Consider the following 16791-nt stretch of genomic DNA (forward strand, 5'->3'; position numbering starts at 1 on the left):
CTCAAAACAGAGACACAGCAATTACTTTTGGGTTGAATGACATATACGATTTTCCAGCATAAGAGTGATACAATCGAACTCCCTATTAATTCACTTGTAGCCGGGAATCAATGTTTCATAGAATGTGTTTGTCTCCGTGAAGTCCTGTCTCTCGTTCAAGGCCTTCTTGCAATCTGAAAAGTATTTCTGAAGCAAATTCCACTGTGCTTCAACCGTATACGTCACCAACATTTTATTTAAATTAATGTACATACTGTAATACAAATATGGTTAACAAACAAACTCTTCACAACAAACATTCATTTCTTTACCTTAATATTTAGAAATGTTCATTTATGTAGTTAATTAGATCCAGAAACAAACAGTTGAAAAGAACTCTCTAGAATGTTCTTACTTAAAAAAACAGCTGTCGAAATCATTTGAAGTACAATTCATCACTTGTTGTGACAACTGTGACCTCTACTTAATATATAGAAAAATATGACCTGACCATTGCTCAGCCTCATTCATTAATCAATTTGATCTTACACGTGTTTTCTTGCTAGATTCATGGTTTGTTTACATGAAAGAAGACGTGTATAACCCTTGACCTGTAACACCCCCCCCCCCCATCCAGAATGTTTTGTCCCAAACACACACAAATTCAAAATGCAAAACGAAATCAAATATATTCCGTTAGAAGTTGTAGAGAAAAAGTTCACGGAATATTGTGAAAATTCCTACATCGAGAACTTAAAAGTGACACACTGGTAAGGTCATTGCTGAAGACATGAAAAGTAGGTCATGCTTGTCATTTTTCTTTAGTTTTTTGTTGTGTTTGAATTTTTTTTGTATTATTGCGTTAAAGTGTTATCATAATAGAATATGTGAAAATTTTACTGAAAGCCACACACGTCGATAGTAAAAGTCATGCATGTCGACATTTTAAAGTCAAAATGTACTTAATATTTTAAATTTGTAAAAATACTCTTATCTAAAAATACCTTAAAATGGGAGAAGTCTCTCATCAAAATTTAAAGTTCTTATCTCTAAGATTTTTAAAAATCACTTATTTATCTTAACCTATTTATTTTCTTAATTATGTGCAAAGTTACTTATGCTAATGCTCAAAGTTGAAAGTATGTCTCCTTAACGTAGAAGGTTCAAAGTTGTCTCAAGTGCAGAGTTCAATATCATCTCAACGTCCAGAGTTCAAAATTCCTTATTTCAATAATTAATAAAATCAAGAAACTTAGCAAGACATCAACATGTTGACATCAAAATTGAAGTATATAATATAAAGTACCATTAATTAAATTCAAAAGTCCAAAACGTCAAAATTGACACTTATCAACTATCAAAATTCCAGTGGCGCTATATTCAAATTGTAAACCATGTTAAACGCAATTGGTTATGTTGTGAATGTGCATTATTATGTTCAACTGGATTGTGTAAGATCTCGTTAGCACTCGATGGACGAGATGTACGGTACCAGTAGGCAGTACTGGGTTGTATGTCAGTTATGACTGGTATGTCGATTTTCCCTTCCCTAACGTCTTTATGAGTGAAGGGGCCTTCTAAGGGATTTTCATGAATTGTCACGGTACAGTTAGTGACAAGGGTAATGTCCTTACTACTATTAGATTGGACGTGCAGCATCGGAATCATATGCATCTCACGGGATCCTCTTCTTGATTCTTAGTCGTAATCATTAGTTTTTGACAGTATTGTCTAATTGTACGAAGATAGTATTTATAGGTACATGTACCACTGAATATCAAACAGAGAGCAAAGATACACAGTGCTTCAACAATATATTTGACATAATCGGTGTTATGTGCAGGTCCATTGGTTTTTGTAGGCGATGGGAATGTAGATATGAACCAAGAAATTTCCTGCGCTTCAATTCTTTTGGCCCGTGAGATCTGCAACGCTATATTTAAATTTCTCATCTTCCACATCAAATATATTGTTAGGGCTAGATTAAAACATGGTAAATCCAAAGTCGCCCAACTCGAAGTTGAAAATAAAGTGAATCCTAGTGGATCGTTATTAAAATTGACATTCTCTTGTTCTAATTGATCCATAGGAGTGAGAAAAACCTTAGAATTATCACGAAACATAGTGGATGTACGATTCAAATCAATTTTTCGTTGCTCAAAGTTTGTTTCCAATCATGTTCTAAGAGTTGTATGTCAAGCAATTGAACCGTCATTGCTCCGTCCAGCTTTATAGTTGTTAGACCTTGTCACCTAGGGATACAGTTCCCAACAGGAATTTCCTGATTAATTTCTAATAAGTCACTGACTAGTAGATTACATCGGCGAATCACGCGAATAGCAATCTTATCAAATACGTAGACCCAACATAAGACATTTACCTTCAATGATATATCTGACATAACGTACTTTTAAAAAGGTAAATATGCCAACGTTATGGAATGAGTGGTATACACTATTCACAAAATACCTTGTTCCATCAATCCTAACGCATTTCTCCACCTGGTATTTTGGAAATGTTGCATCAGAACGAAACAAGGCTTGGTGTAGCCAAAAGCCTTCCTTACCATATAAGGTGATAAAACAGTATTTTTATTTTATTTTGTTTTTGTTTTGACAGTGGTGAAAAATAAGACGGTTTACTAATTGTACAGTCAACAATAGTACTGTCCTGACCAAATAAGGCAATGAGATTGTAACATTTTTCACTGACATGAGTGATAAATGAGAAAAATGTCAATTATATATTCAAAATTGCTCTTGACAAATAAGGTAAGGCAATGTACTATCATATTCAAATGTAAACAAATTCAAACCACGTGATATGCTAATTTGGAAAACATCCGTGATCAAACAGGTGGTTTTTGACAATAGAAAGTTGTATTCTGTCATCCGTAACACTACATGTTATTTTTGACCTTGTGAGCCATTTACCCAGTTTTACATCTTTCAGGAAAATCGCTCAAAAGTAGTTTCAGCATAGACGGGAAAGTTGATGGTCCCAAACCATTCCACGTCAAACTCGTAGTATTTGTACAGCAGTCTTGAACATCATACAATCGTTTATTAAGTCCTCTAACATTAAAATTGTCTCCATGTTGTATAGTAATATTCAAATCATGGAGCAAAATACCAAAATAAATATCGTAAGATTTAACAATTGGTCTTTTTTGTGAAAACTCAACGACTTTTTCTGCAACATCGAACGACATTATTGTTGCAGCTCTTTTATCACAATGTGACGGGTAATATTCGGCCTGTGAGCGTACAGCTTTAGAACCTGATTTCTTATAACAAAATACATAATTTGTTTGAGGTGCTGAATGTAAATGACGCAGCACATTTTCGATGTTCACGTGAACAACAGTTGCTTCTAAAAACATAACAAATGTTCCTGGTAACCTTGAAGTAGTAGCCCAGTGAAGAGCTGAAAGAAGTTTCCTGGCGTTATTCTGTGGTGTGTCAATAAACGTCTGGTGCAAAATATCTCGATAAAGCTCATTTTCATGACTAACTACTGTCGATAGGTCATCTTTGAATTCTCTAGATGTGCCCACGACAAAACGAACCATAATTTGGTTACGAAGGACGTCCGACCGACTTAACAGCAGTCGGAAATATTTGCGATATTCATACTCTTTGGGTAATGTCATCAAAAAAATTATAAGAAATGGCGGATTAGTTTTTTCAATCGAAAAATATTGGAGTGGTGCGTGTATCACATCCATGGTTTTGTTGGATGTTGTCTGACTCGATGGATTCTCTCCAATGGAAGACGTATAAAAATTTGGTCTCACTTTTTCCAGAGTTCGTCCGTTGCACTTGCCTAAACTGGAAGAGTTTTGCAGCATTTTCCAGAAAAACCTATTCATTTCTGCGGTAAACCCATGAGAAGCAAGTGCAGAGGGAAAAATACATGGATGGCGATACTTTCCTTCAACATCAATGTCAAAATGTATGTGTGGGTAAAGCATTATTCCGAGCTGCTGCAAAATAACACCGATGTAAACATCCTCCCATTTGAATATTGGGATCTCTTTAGTTTTCTCTATGATTCTAGATACCAAATCTATTGACAGGACATACGACCCACCATTTGCAAACGGCGGAAAAGAACTACTTGGCCAAATCTCCGATGGCGTGTACCACTTCTGCAGCTTGCTCCTCATAGGTCCCGAACTTAGTCTTGGATTTCCCATGTATAAATTCTTTCTCGGAGAGTATTGTAAAAATTCGATGAAATTATGGTAATTCAGAAACACCTCGTCATCAACTTTGATTAAATATTTGGCAGTTGTACAATATTCAGACGCCCATTTTAGAATGGAAAGTGTTTTCAAAACCAAATGTTGATAAGATTCAACAAAATTGATTTGAATGATATCTCCATACTCAAAATTTTCTTTCTCAACTGACTTCTGACCCTCTCCACTGTCGCTCAATCCTATGAAAAATATAGTTTCTATTCGGAGGCCCGATTCTGAATCAGTATTAGAGCTACCCCAGGTTTCTCGAATGGCTCTGCGCAACTCTTCGTTCTTTGGATGAGAAAGGACGCCTACCAGTACGAATACATCGTCAGTTGTGTTGATGGTTTTACATCTGTTAGGGTGATTGATAAGGAAGGGTCCAGTTCCATTTTCTTTGGTGGTTGTTGACTCTAGTCCATATACTTGTCCGTCTTCAACGCCTATTCCTTCCAACTTATTGTGTTTCAATTCAATGTTATTTTGACTGCAGCGTTTGAAATTTCCCCATTCCTCCAGATCTTGCCATTTTGCGAACATCATATTACTCATCACCTTATTGGACACGATTATTTTTTTCAAGCCACATATACCCTGTGTAGAACCCGACATATCAAATCCACCATGATGCAGTATTGAAATTCCCAAATAGCTTAGTTGCATACCCATATATACCTCTTCAGGCAGGAAAACTCTTTCCGGCTGGGCAGATGACAGCAATTCTTTAGCTACGTCTGACGTCATAATATATGCAAATCCACTCGGGACAGGAGGAAATCTTTCTGACAAATTCTGTTTTGATATTGTTAAAATATTATTACGTTCGTTGATTGGTGTCTTCGTAACATCCAAAATATACCCAGTGAAATAGCAATTTCTTGGTGAGTCCAATAGCATTTTCACGAGATGCCGAAGATTTACGAACACGTCATCATCAACTTTCGCGATGAATTTTACATTTTGACAATGTGTAGACGTCCACTTTAGAAATTTCAGAAATGTTGGCGTCTTATTAGATCTTTTGTCGCCTCTATTAACATTAGAAAGTATGATGTCATGGTATTTGTCATTTTCCCTTAACAGTCTGTTATCATACAAGTTTTCTATGAAAAACATTTGAATTATTTTTTTACCCGTGATTTTCATAATTCGTCCACGAGTATTTCTAATGGTCTGCCTAACTTCTCCATTCTCGTGGATTGACACTGTTATCAGGAGAAGAAAAATAGCTTCGTGATCACCACATGGATTTCCAGCATTTGTTGGGAATGTAATGAATGGAAAATTATCATATGTTTCATTTCTTCCAAGCCTTGAATCGAAATTTTCCGCGGATTTAGTATTTTGAGATGTTGTATTCTCGACGACTACATCACCTAAACGTCGCCCAAGTGCGTACATGAGTCTAGGTTCTACATTACACGACAGTAAAGTGTCTTGTAACCCACAATGTGTTCTCCTCGAACCATTGATATCAAATTGGTCGATGTCAATCGTAGAGATGTGTTGGTTTTCGTCTAACATACGAAAGTAAGAGTTGACACTTGTGTAAGGTTGGAACCCCTCTCTTTGCAACAAAACTGACACTCGACGAATGACGTCGATCGACAGTAAAACTGGTTGGCATTTATCAAGATGAGAATTATCAGACTCCGATATACTGCTATTTTGATTTTCGTTCACTTGGCGATAGTTGTTGTCTACTTTACGACCAGCAAAATCTACCATTGAAACTGTATTAAGATAACGTTGAACATTGTCCAGTATTACAAATGTTGTATCGTCAACTGTCAACACATAGCGGGTATTGCTGCAGTAATTTGTCACCCAATGGTGTATTATCGATACATCATGTGACAATGATATGTTTGATGACGTCAGAATGTATTTATTTTGAATAATATCGTTGTGATTAAAATCTTCTGATTCTATGGACTGCTGAAGAAAAGTGTCTGTAGTAGGCCCAACAAGAAACAAACAAATCACTCGGCTGTCATTTGCATTGAGAGCTAAACCTCTACCCCAAGTTTTTCGTATTGCAGCTCGCCTTGTCCCTCCTTTAGCATTTGATAAAACCAGTACCAACAAAGTTAACATCTGGGAATCTGCACATTTCGTTTCTTTATTAATGACGTAAACTGTGTCCTTTATTGATGAACTTCTGGCTTTTGGTGGCGCTGTTTGTTTTTCACCATCGGGTATACTGTGATTCGAACGTGTAGGGTTAGATACACGCATTGACCACACCAGTGACAGTTGAGATGTTTTTGGTATTTTCTCGAGTTGGATGTATATAAGGAAAAGGATATAAACGAACAATAATACAAAACCGCAACGAAGAAACGATCTCCGTATCGGCCACATTGTGACCTTGTGTACAGGTAGCTCTGAACAAATCAGTCAACTTTTCTTGAAGACTATCTCGCGTCGTGTTACTTCTCTAATCTTCTATGTGATTGGGTGATATCCTGTAAATTGATTGAAATGTAAGCCAGTTATCCAATCAAATACAATGTGTTTTACAATAGTAATGATGTTGGCTTGATGTTTCACTCATGAGACATGATGTTTTTGACATAAAGATAGACACATTTCAACTCCAGACTAACAATAACGTTAACAGAGACACAACTGTGTGATACAGCGGGATCCTGTGCCCAATCACACAGAAAAGTGATAAGCATTGGTATTCTTTCACAGTACAGTAGAAACAGGCTTTGTTGAAAATATTACACATGGACGTTAAATGGCTTTAATTGTATACTTTCCAACTGATAATCAAATGCTAACTTGACTACTTGAATTAAATGTATTTCCACCAAAAACATAAGATAATAAAAATACCAAAACCAGATTTAAATTGAATGCCTTCCGTAAGGGTATAGTCTTGCAATGTCATGATTTATGGAAGAAATTTAGCTCTATATATGTGATTTTTCAAGTCCCAATGAAAGTTGTTCAAATGCCCGCCTCCTATTCTCAGCACAGGAAAGCTTGGCATCCTCGAATTCACTCGGCTTTCGTGATCCCCTACATACCCGGGATATGCACACCCGTTTTAGCGGCAAATAATAAACGAAATTCAATGCCTCATAACATTGCTATAATTACGCGAGAAAGTTTACATACTTCATGGTAAGCATCGTAACCCTTTTAATAACACTTTAATACAGTGAAGTAATACGGTATTATTGCCCTACTTCGTCACTGGGTAAAATGTATACATTCCTATTTCGACCGACAGATGTACCATCTGCTCCAAATCCTACAAGTTTCACACTCCTTTTAATCACTACGGGAAGTTGTCAAGATTTTGCTGAGTGGCGCGCCCTGTTGTTATCAGGAGAAATCGGAAAAGAAAATGGTAGAAGGAGACGGTTCTCGGTCTATATAATACTTCCTAAACTTCTAATCGAAAATCTAAAAAAATACGATTTCTCTTTATTCATCTGTGCATTAGTGTGTGAAATTTGAAAATGATATGTCCATATTTGACGAAATTGAAACGATGACAAATATTTCACCTGTTTGTGAACTCCGCGCCCATTGTAAACATATTTTAAAGCCAAGAAAAAAGAAGAAGAATTGTTTTCTGGTCAGTTTGCATCACTTAAATGCCCCGCCTTGATCTTCTTTTTTCTCTCGTGTTTGTCCAGCCAATGCAGACTGCAGATCCAAGGCAAAACACAAAATAACTCTCCCTACATTTATTTAATTGCTACTTCATGGAAGACAACTGCAGAACTAATCATGAACAATTAACAAAAAAAAATCGCGTCGTCACACCACTTTAGGCAACATTTTCTGACCAGAAACAACAACTTTCTTTTCTGTGGTCATCGCGTCTAATTACCGGAATATGCCAATAAATTATTTAAACTAGAAACTAAATCGATAATATTTTCAAGACATGCGTTTTGGTATCGCAAATGTATGTACCAAGTTATAATGAATTTGAAGCGTGCATTTTTTAGATATAGCCTAATTACCGAAAACCATTAATTACGTAAATTGCTCAGTAATATTCATGGTATGTTATAATAAACTGGTCCAATATACTTAGACTCTGATAATACCACAGAAGATCACAATGACGTAACTGTGAAGACGTGTGTATGCGTCGCTCGTGCAAAATACTAGTGTTTAGCCTGTTTTTAAACGTTTTGCGACTGATTTCACTCCAACCTACAAGTATGAAATGCCAAGAAATGATAGACTGTGTCAAGGTGATCTCCACCTCTGTCAAAGATGTAACAATATTCGTTTTCCAGTACCATTTAAGTCAAAGCATTGCCAAGATGGCTGCAATATAACCGACAATGACGATCGAGAGTTGAGTAACAAAATGGAAAAACTCCAAACTAGATGGCATCCAAGCTACACTTCTCAATCTCACTACCAAAGCTGATAAACTAGTTGACATGGAAGGCAAACTGTAAGACCTACAACAGTCTGTCACTTATGTCAGTAATTCTTTTGACGAATTTACACGGCAGCTACAGAGCCTCAAAAATGAAAACAAAGGGTTGAAAGAACAGCTTGCGAAGACAACAAATTGAACCTAATGATCTGCAACAGTATACCCGCAGAAACAACTTATAATTGTCGGGATTACCAGAAGAAGAAGAAGAAGAAGAAGAAGAAGAAGAAGAAGAAGAAGAAGAAGAAGAAGAAGAAGAAGAAGAAGAAGAAGAAGAAGATGATGATGATGATGATGATGATGATGATGATGAAGATACTGATGACATACATCGTGGTAAGAGTCGGTGAACAGTTCACCAGACGATATTGACATATCCCACCGTTGACCACGCAGAACAAATCGTCAGAGTCAACATCAACCTGCAACCATTATCGTTAAATTCGTCCGACGTACCGTCCGCAACAAACTGTACAACTCAAAGAAACATCTTAAAGACAAAACCGCCCGTAACATCGGATATACAAGAAACAACCGTTTATACATCAGTGAAAACTTAACCCCAACAAATAAACCATCTATTCTACGAGGCAAACCCAACTACGCAACACAAAGCAGAGGAAATTCATCTGGACCCAAAACGGCAAGATCTATGCAAGGAAGAATAATGGTGACCCAGCTATCTGTATAACAGCAACCCAAGATCTTCGCCGAATTGTCCGAATTATACAACATTTATGTAGTGAACTTGTGTACATATTTATGGAACTGAACTCAGACTCTTTGCCTGACCATGGAGGTATGACAAAACAAAATGTTCATTTTACTCTACAGACCAGTTCAATGAAGGTACAGTAGTTGTACATCTTATTCTCAAAACTCGTTTTCTTTTTTCACATTAGAATATCAGATCGTTAGCTAAACATTACGATGATCTAGTATCTCTCTTAGATATCTTGGATTGTAAGTTTATTTTTTTTTACTTTGGCAGAAACGTCCACTGGTTAAATCACAATCACGGTAACTATCTCAACTCTTTCTTCTTCCACTCTGTCTCTGAACAAGATCTTTTAAATGAAATCAAAACTTTAGACCCACGTAAAGCTGTTGGATACGTCAATATTCACCCGAGACATATCACACATGCTGCACATATCATCGCTCGTCCTCTTGCACACGTCGCCAATTGTTCATTGAGCCAAGGAGTATTCCCAGATTCTTTAAAAATAGCGAAAATAATGCCAATTTATAAAAAAAGGTGTAGCCGTCAACGTCGGCAACTATAGACCCATTTCAATTCTCCCTACATTTAGTACAATTATAGAGTTAATTGCAAATAAACAGTTTATCAATTATCTTGAAACTAAACATATTCTTTTAGATACAAAAATTGGATTCCGCAAAAACTATAACACAAAATTGGCCATTGCAGACCTGGTCAATGATATTAGTGAACAAACAGACAACGGATTTATCACTGTCGGCATTTTCATTGACCTTAAAAAGCATTTGATACCATAAACCACGACATCTTAACTCATAATTAGAGCATTATGGCATAAGTGGCATTCCACTACATTGGTCTAAAACCTATCTCACAAACCGACAGCAATACGTTACCATTGATAATATATCATCCCCTATAACCACATTCAATGTGGCGTCCAACAATAATAAGCAAGGATTGATTCTTGGCCCCATTCTATTCTTAATATATATCAACGACATAGCAAATTCTACCAACTCCTTCCAGTTTCGACTTTTCGCAGATGACACTGACTTATTCAAATCTATCGGTGGAAACAAGATTAATCTTAGCCACATAAATGTTGATTTTCAGAAGGTTTATGACTGGTGTCGAGCTAACAAGCTAACGGTCAATGTTGAAAAAAATAATTACATGGTCATTAAAACACCCCGTAAACCTGTGAACGTAGAGGGCAGTCTGGGAATCGATGGAAGTGAATTGAACAACATCTCCTCGACAACGTATCCTGGAGCTTCTCTTGACATCAATTTTAACTGGAAGTCCCACATCCAAAAAGTTGTCAAATCTATTGCCCCAAAGGTCGGACTTATCTCACTACTCCGACACTTTATTCCGAAATATATTCTTCTGTTATTGTACAACTCGCTAATTCTTCCACACATAAGCTACTGTGTCGAAATCTGGGGCAATACCTACACTTCTTTCTTGGAACAATTTACTACAAAAGAAATTTAGTTATCACTTTCTCTGACTTCCGTGTCCATACTGACCCTTTATTCAAACAGATACATATTTTACCAATTCATAAACTTTGTGTATTTCACACCTGCCTCTTTACTTTTGATTTGTTACACAATCGTTTTGCCCATGATGTAAACCGCTATTTGGATACAATTTCACATTCCTATCCCACTCGTTCCGCTACACAGCGCAATTTCTACGTACCCAAAGTTACCTTAACACAAAGTAAGCACAGTGTAAGATATACAGCCACTCATCACTGGAATTTATTACCAAGTCACATTAAATACACTACTGATAGGAAGAGATTCAAATCAACTTTAAAGGCTCACTTGAGTAATTCATAGAAAACACATGATATGTATTTTTTCTCTTCTTAGTATAAATTGCATTTAAATTTTTATGATACATGTAAATATTTCGTACTAGTATTGTATCATATTTGCAGCTATCCCCTTTCTTTCTTTTCTTACTTTTTGTTGCCCAGTTACACATTTGTATTTTTCCCTGTATATTTATTTGTCAGCAGGTTCACAGACTAGACTAGTTTAGATCGAACTATTTCTGTGGCCCTCACCATACATATTATTCCGTTAACCTCCAAGTTTTTGAAATGTACATAATATTATTCTTCTGTTTTGTATCTGTGAATAAACAATTCAATTCAATTGATTTCAATTCAATTCATTCAGATGAACAAAGTGGTTTTAGAAACTTCAAGCTAAAAGCCTGTATTGAACATCTATATGCTATCACTACCATTGTAAGAAATAGAAAAGCAAAGGGTTTACCCACCTTTGCAGCATTTGTTGAAATGAAAGAAAGCTTGTGATCGGGTAACTACAGATACGCTTTCCTTTAAACTAATTCAAAGTGGCATCAATAGGAAATTTTACAATGCTGTCAAGAGTTTGTATGAAAATCCAATCTGGAGTGTAAATATCAATGGTTCATTCTCACCATGGTTATCTACTAGTTCTGGTGTTAGACAATGATATGTTCTGTCCCCAATCCTTTTTGCTGTGTATTTGAATGATCTTGCCATATAGAAATTAAGAATCTTCATCTTGGTATCCCAGTAGGTGACCAAGAAGTTAGTATTCTTTTATATGCTGATGATATTGCCATTTTAGCTGAACGCGAGGAAACCCCAAAAAGTATGGACTGTCTAGGAAATTGGTACAAAAGATGGCGTATGGTTATCAATCAAAACAAAAAACTGATTGTTCATTTCAGAAATCAAAATACAGAGAGATCTAATTATAAGTACAGGTATGCAGGTCAAACCCTAAATACAGTCTCGAAGTACAAATACCTTGGGGGTTATCCTGGTTGAATTTCTCAATTTTAAGATAATCTCTAACCTCTTATTCAATGCTGTAGGGAGGACCTTAGGGACAGCGATGTTAAATTGTAAAATACACAGATTTAAATACTTTCGTTTATAATACTTATACCGCACTTTTTGATTCATGTGTTGTACCAATCCTGGACTACTGTGCTGATAATTGGGGTTTGGGTAATTCCAAAGAGGTACATAAATTTGCACCTACGTTAGCTTTGAATTGAGATATGGGATGGGACAGTTCAGACCTTCGCCGGAAAATTAATCTCATTAGATTTTTGAATAGGTTGCTGAATATGCCAGATTTCACGATCACAAAATCAGCGTTTCAGTGGGACTTCACCTTATTTCGTGAATCAAAAAAACTGGTGTTATGATGCGTTTAAGATTTTATTGAATTAGGGTTAGAACATAAATTCGCCAACTTGGAAATATAAACTACTGATGCAGCAACTGCATTCTTAAGAAATGTTCATGCCAACCAATGGGAATATCAGAAATAATTACAAAACCCTAGTTGAGAACATATGTTAGTTTCACAAAAAACTTACGGAAACGAAAGTTATTCATTAGGGTGGAATATCCCATGCAAAACGCTCTATAATGGATCAATTTAGACTGGACATACTCCTACTTAGAATAGAAACAGGCATATTTTGTGGACTTGAAGTTGAAGACAGGGAATGTGACTTCTGCCAAAATTCACCAGAGGATGAAGTGCACTTTATGCTTTATTGAAATTTATACAGGGATCTAAGGAAAGCATTACTGGATAAAATAATAACTTTAAAGCCAAACTTTAGTCATATGAACATATACGATAAACTTCAACATTTAATGATAAAATTTCCCATTGGTACCGCAAACCATTTACACCATCCGAGGCCTTTAACATTAGTAGGAACACCTTTATTTACAATGAAGACGTATGTGATATTTGTTTATTTATGTATTTAATTTGATATTCTTTGTGTCCTATAAGCCAGGGGGCTGGATGTGGGCTTTTTGTTTGTAAATTTTACTGTATAATTTGTTAATTCCAAATAGGACACCTTAATAAACCATAACATAACATAACATAACATAACATAACATAACATAACATAACATAACATAACATAACATAACATAACCAAATGAAAATATCATTTAATAATAAGAAAATGTTCTGGTGAGGACCATGGAAATAATTCACTCGGAATTAATCTAGTCCATGAACTATGTGCGACACCTTAATATTCGTTTCTTTTGCATTTGAAGTTGTCTGAGTGAGTGTAAAATATAATGTCACATGAGTGAAACACCAAGGCAACATCATTTGTACTGTAAAACGCGTTACATAGGGCAGACAAGAAATCTGTAAGGCTATTTTATGTTTTCTTTGTGATGGGCGTACACGCTTTAATATGTGGTCGTAAACGCCAGTTAAACGAGTGCTGAACTATGGTGCGCACTTGTTTCAAAATTGTTTATGTAGTTCTTATGTAGTTTGCAGCTGCCTTCTTTTGTGATGACGGTACACGCTCATGTGGTCGCAAACGCCAGTAAAATGAGTGCTGGACTACGGTGCGCACTTGTTTCATAATTAATTGTTTATGTAGTTCTTGATATTTCCTGAATAATATCCTGTGAACTTAGAATTTGTGTCAAATCCAAATTATATAATATCTATGTACAGTGCTTTACTCAGCCATGATGATGCATACATGAGTGGACTGATAGACAACAAGTCATCGTAAAAATAATACCACCAATGGCGTTGTAGCACAACTGTGCAGTTTTAAAAAATGTTTATCCATATACTAGTCCATGCACAATAGGTGTTCATTTGCTGAATGACTATCCACTTGCCTATCCAACCATGTGCTATCTTTGCAACATACATGATAATTTGGCTGTTGCTATGGGCGTGGTCTTGTTGCTAGGCACATTTCTTGTTGCTAGGCACATTTGCATATATTTTTAAATTTTTATTCATTTGTCTATTAATCCTCGTTATCTTCGCAATATATGTGATCATTTGGCTGTTGCTATGGGCGTGGTCTTGTTGCCAGGAAAATTTACATATATTTTTAATGTTTTTTCAATTGTCTATTAACCCCTGTTGTCATCTTTGTGAAATACACGACCGTTTGGCTGTTGGTATGGGCGTGGTCATGTTTGCTCGGGATATTTGCATACATTTTTTGAAATGTTTACTCACTTGACTACCAGATGATGTTATTTGACCAAAATATACTGCCATTTAATTGTTGCTAAGGGCGTGGTCATGATTGCAAGGGCCAATTATGTCGAAATATTTTGAAGGAAATCTGCAGAATAACACTTCTAGAAACACCTCATCAAGTTTCAATTTGACCAAGTACTTTTTGAGATATAAATTTTTTGACCAAAATTCATTTTGACTCTTAATTTGCATATTACTGATGACATCATTATATGCTTAATATATCTTCATCTATACACCCACAGATGCATCCCTGTTAAAGTTCAGCCCAGTCTGCTGAGTAGTTTTGGAATTACAGGTTTTTGACCAAAAAGACATATTTTTAGCCCTAATTTGCATATTACTACGGGAATCATCATGTCATGAACAAATCTTAATCAACTCACCCCAGAAAATGTTCCCACCAAATTTCATGCCAATCTGCTCAGTACTTTTGGAGTTTAAGTTTTTTGACCAAAAATAACATTTTTCGACCCCAAACCCACATCTCTAATGCAATCATTTTCATTTGAACAATTTCCCAACTAGGCACCAGAAGTAACATGAGCACCAAATATCAAAGCAATCGGTTTAGCATTTTTTTTACTTTAAGTTGTTTACACACACACACACACACACACACACACACACACACACACACACACACACAGACAGACAGACAGACAAACAGTCAGACAGACACTTTGCCATGCCTATATCACTACTAGACTGAACCTTATCAGTTCAGTTGTACTAAAAACACATGCCCCCTCAAATACTTTACTTCTAAGTGATTGAATGGTTACATGATTGAAAGGAAAGCAGTAGCAACAAATAAATACTAAAATGTTACTGTGATATGCAGGAAAAAGATGGATTTTGATAATTGACCCTGGGGTCAAAGTCAACCTGAAAAGGCAAGTACTCTAGAGAAAGATTACACCTAATAATATTGAGATAGACACTTGAATTATGATGTCTCCAAGCATTAAAAATTTTGATGATTTATGCAGTAAATCATGATTGCTCATTTGGCCACCATTCAGGCAAAAGCACCAAATGTAAAGCATGTGTTATATATCTCTCTCAACAAACTCCATAGGACATATACGCAATGTTATGGTTGATACATTCATATAGTATGAATTTTAAATTTGAAGCATGCAGTCTTAAAATATAAAAAAACAGCTAATCACCGAAAATAATTAATTATGCAAATTACTCATTAAAACTGAATATAATGCCAACAGGCTTCACATGTTATGTGTGTTTATTATAGATGATGTTCGTTTACCAATACAAATGATGCGGAATTTAAAGTATGCATTCTTTAGATATGGCTTAATTACTGAAAATTATTAGTTATGCAAATTACTCAGGGTCAGGGATTTGGAACCACACCAAATTTGTTCTTGTCCTTAGTCACATACTCGTATATAAGCCTGACCATTGTCCATACATTGTATGTATGTATAGTGTCTGCTTACCTTGTAAATCTATTGAAAGTGTGTTAAGGTATCCTTTGTTATAATACAAATGACTTTTGATTGAACGTGATTTTTTTAAAAAACTTTTTTGAGTTGAGGACATGCTCTCTTCAATTTCCAATATATATATATATATATATATATATATATATATATATAATATGTGCCCCAGTTTAGACTCCTCTTTCAATATGGCTGCTTCTAGAAACGAACAACAAATAAAGACAGTGATATCAGGCAACAGACTTGAACAAGTAAAGGCGGACGTAAATATAATTGAGACATTGTGAAAGGTTAGTGAAAGGTTAGGGCGGGACGGGCGATCACTACTTTCTAGATTTTAGTTTTCCGTTGCTTGTAGTGCCAGTGGCAAGACCAAAGCAAAAAGAAGTGTTAGGTGTATATTACAGTCTTCATGACCATCACATAACTTGGCATGACAAATAAATAAGTGTTGGTGTCACCATAAACGATGCTGAGACGTGACGCAGTTGTCAAATTCCAATATTCTGGTGACTTGTTGTGAATGGTGGAATTATCAGAAAATGTAAGTCGTAATTCATGTATTAAACTTACCTCTGAATGATTTCCGTATACAGTATTCTATGTTACATAAAATAACAGATATAGTCCTTTCAAAACTAACTAAAAAAAGAGGGAAAGACGTCGAAGTACTTGTAGTTTTACTGAACGATTGCGTGACTTATCAATGAGCGACAGTGTTACCTTTGACCCTATCTGTTGTTGCATTGGTTTTCCACTGATTATCATATACTATATGACGTCACAGGCCAAAGTTTAAAGCACATACCACAGTCAGTCGCTAGGGAACCAGAACCAGAACCGAAGTACTCCCACGCTTTGACACATAATTAACT

General features: G+C 35.8%; 1 protein-coding gene across 3 annotated transcripts; it reads right to left on the reverse strand.

Annotated features, from left to right (window-relative positions):
• Positions 1-84: 84 nt before the first annotated feature.
• LOC144433699 (uncharacterized) lies at positions 85-16610 on the reverse strand. 3 transcript variants are annotated; one of them, XM_078122050.1, is made up of 2 exons: positions 16490-16594; positions 85-6693 (listed from the first exon to the last, which is right to left on the reverse strand). In XM_078122050.1, the coding sequence occupies exon 2, from the start codon at positions 6587-6589 to the stop codon at positions 2909-2911; it is 3681 nt and encodes a 1226-aa protein (XP_077978176.1). In that variant the 5' UTR covers positions 6590-6693; positions 16490-16594; the 3' UTR covers positions 85-2908. The 3 variants fall into 3 exon arrangements, 2 of the variants coding, with proteins under 2 accessions (XP_077978176.1, XP_077978177.1); XM_078122051.1 differs by lacking the exon at positions 16490-16594 and adding an exon at positions 15914-16054; XR_013480803.1 differs by lacking the exon at positions 85-6693 and adding an exon at positions 16078-16114 and having other exon boundaries at positions 16490-16610.
• Between the last annotated feature and the right edge of the window lie 181 nt (positions 16611-16791).

This window comes from Glandiceps talaboti, chromosome 4, assembly GCF_964340395.1.
Source record: "Glandiceps talaboti chromosome 4, keGlaTala1.1, whole genome shotgun sequence".
NCBI classification, from domain to species: domain Eukaryota; kingdom Metazoa; phylum Hemichordata; class Enteropneusta; family Spengelidae; genus Glandiceps; species Glandiceps talaboti.

Coding starts and splice junctions, on each gene's coding strand:
- LOC144433699 (XM_078122050.1), bottom strand. CDS start 6,589: ATGTGGCCGATACGGAGATCGTTTCTTCGTTGCGGTTTTGTATTATTG.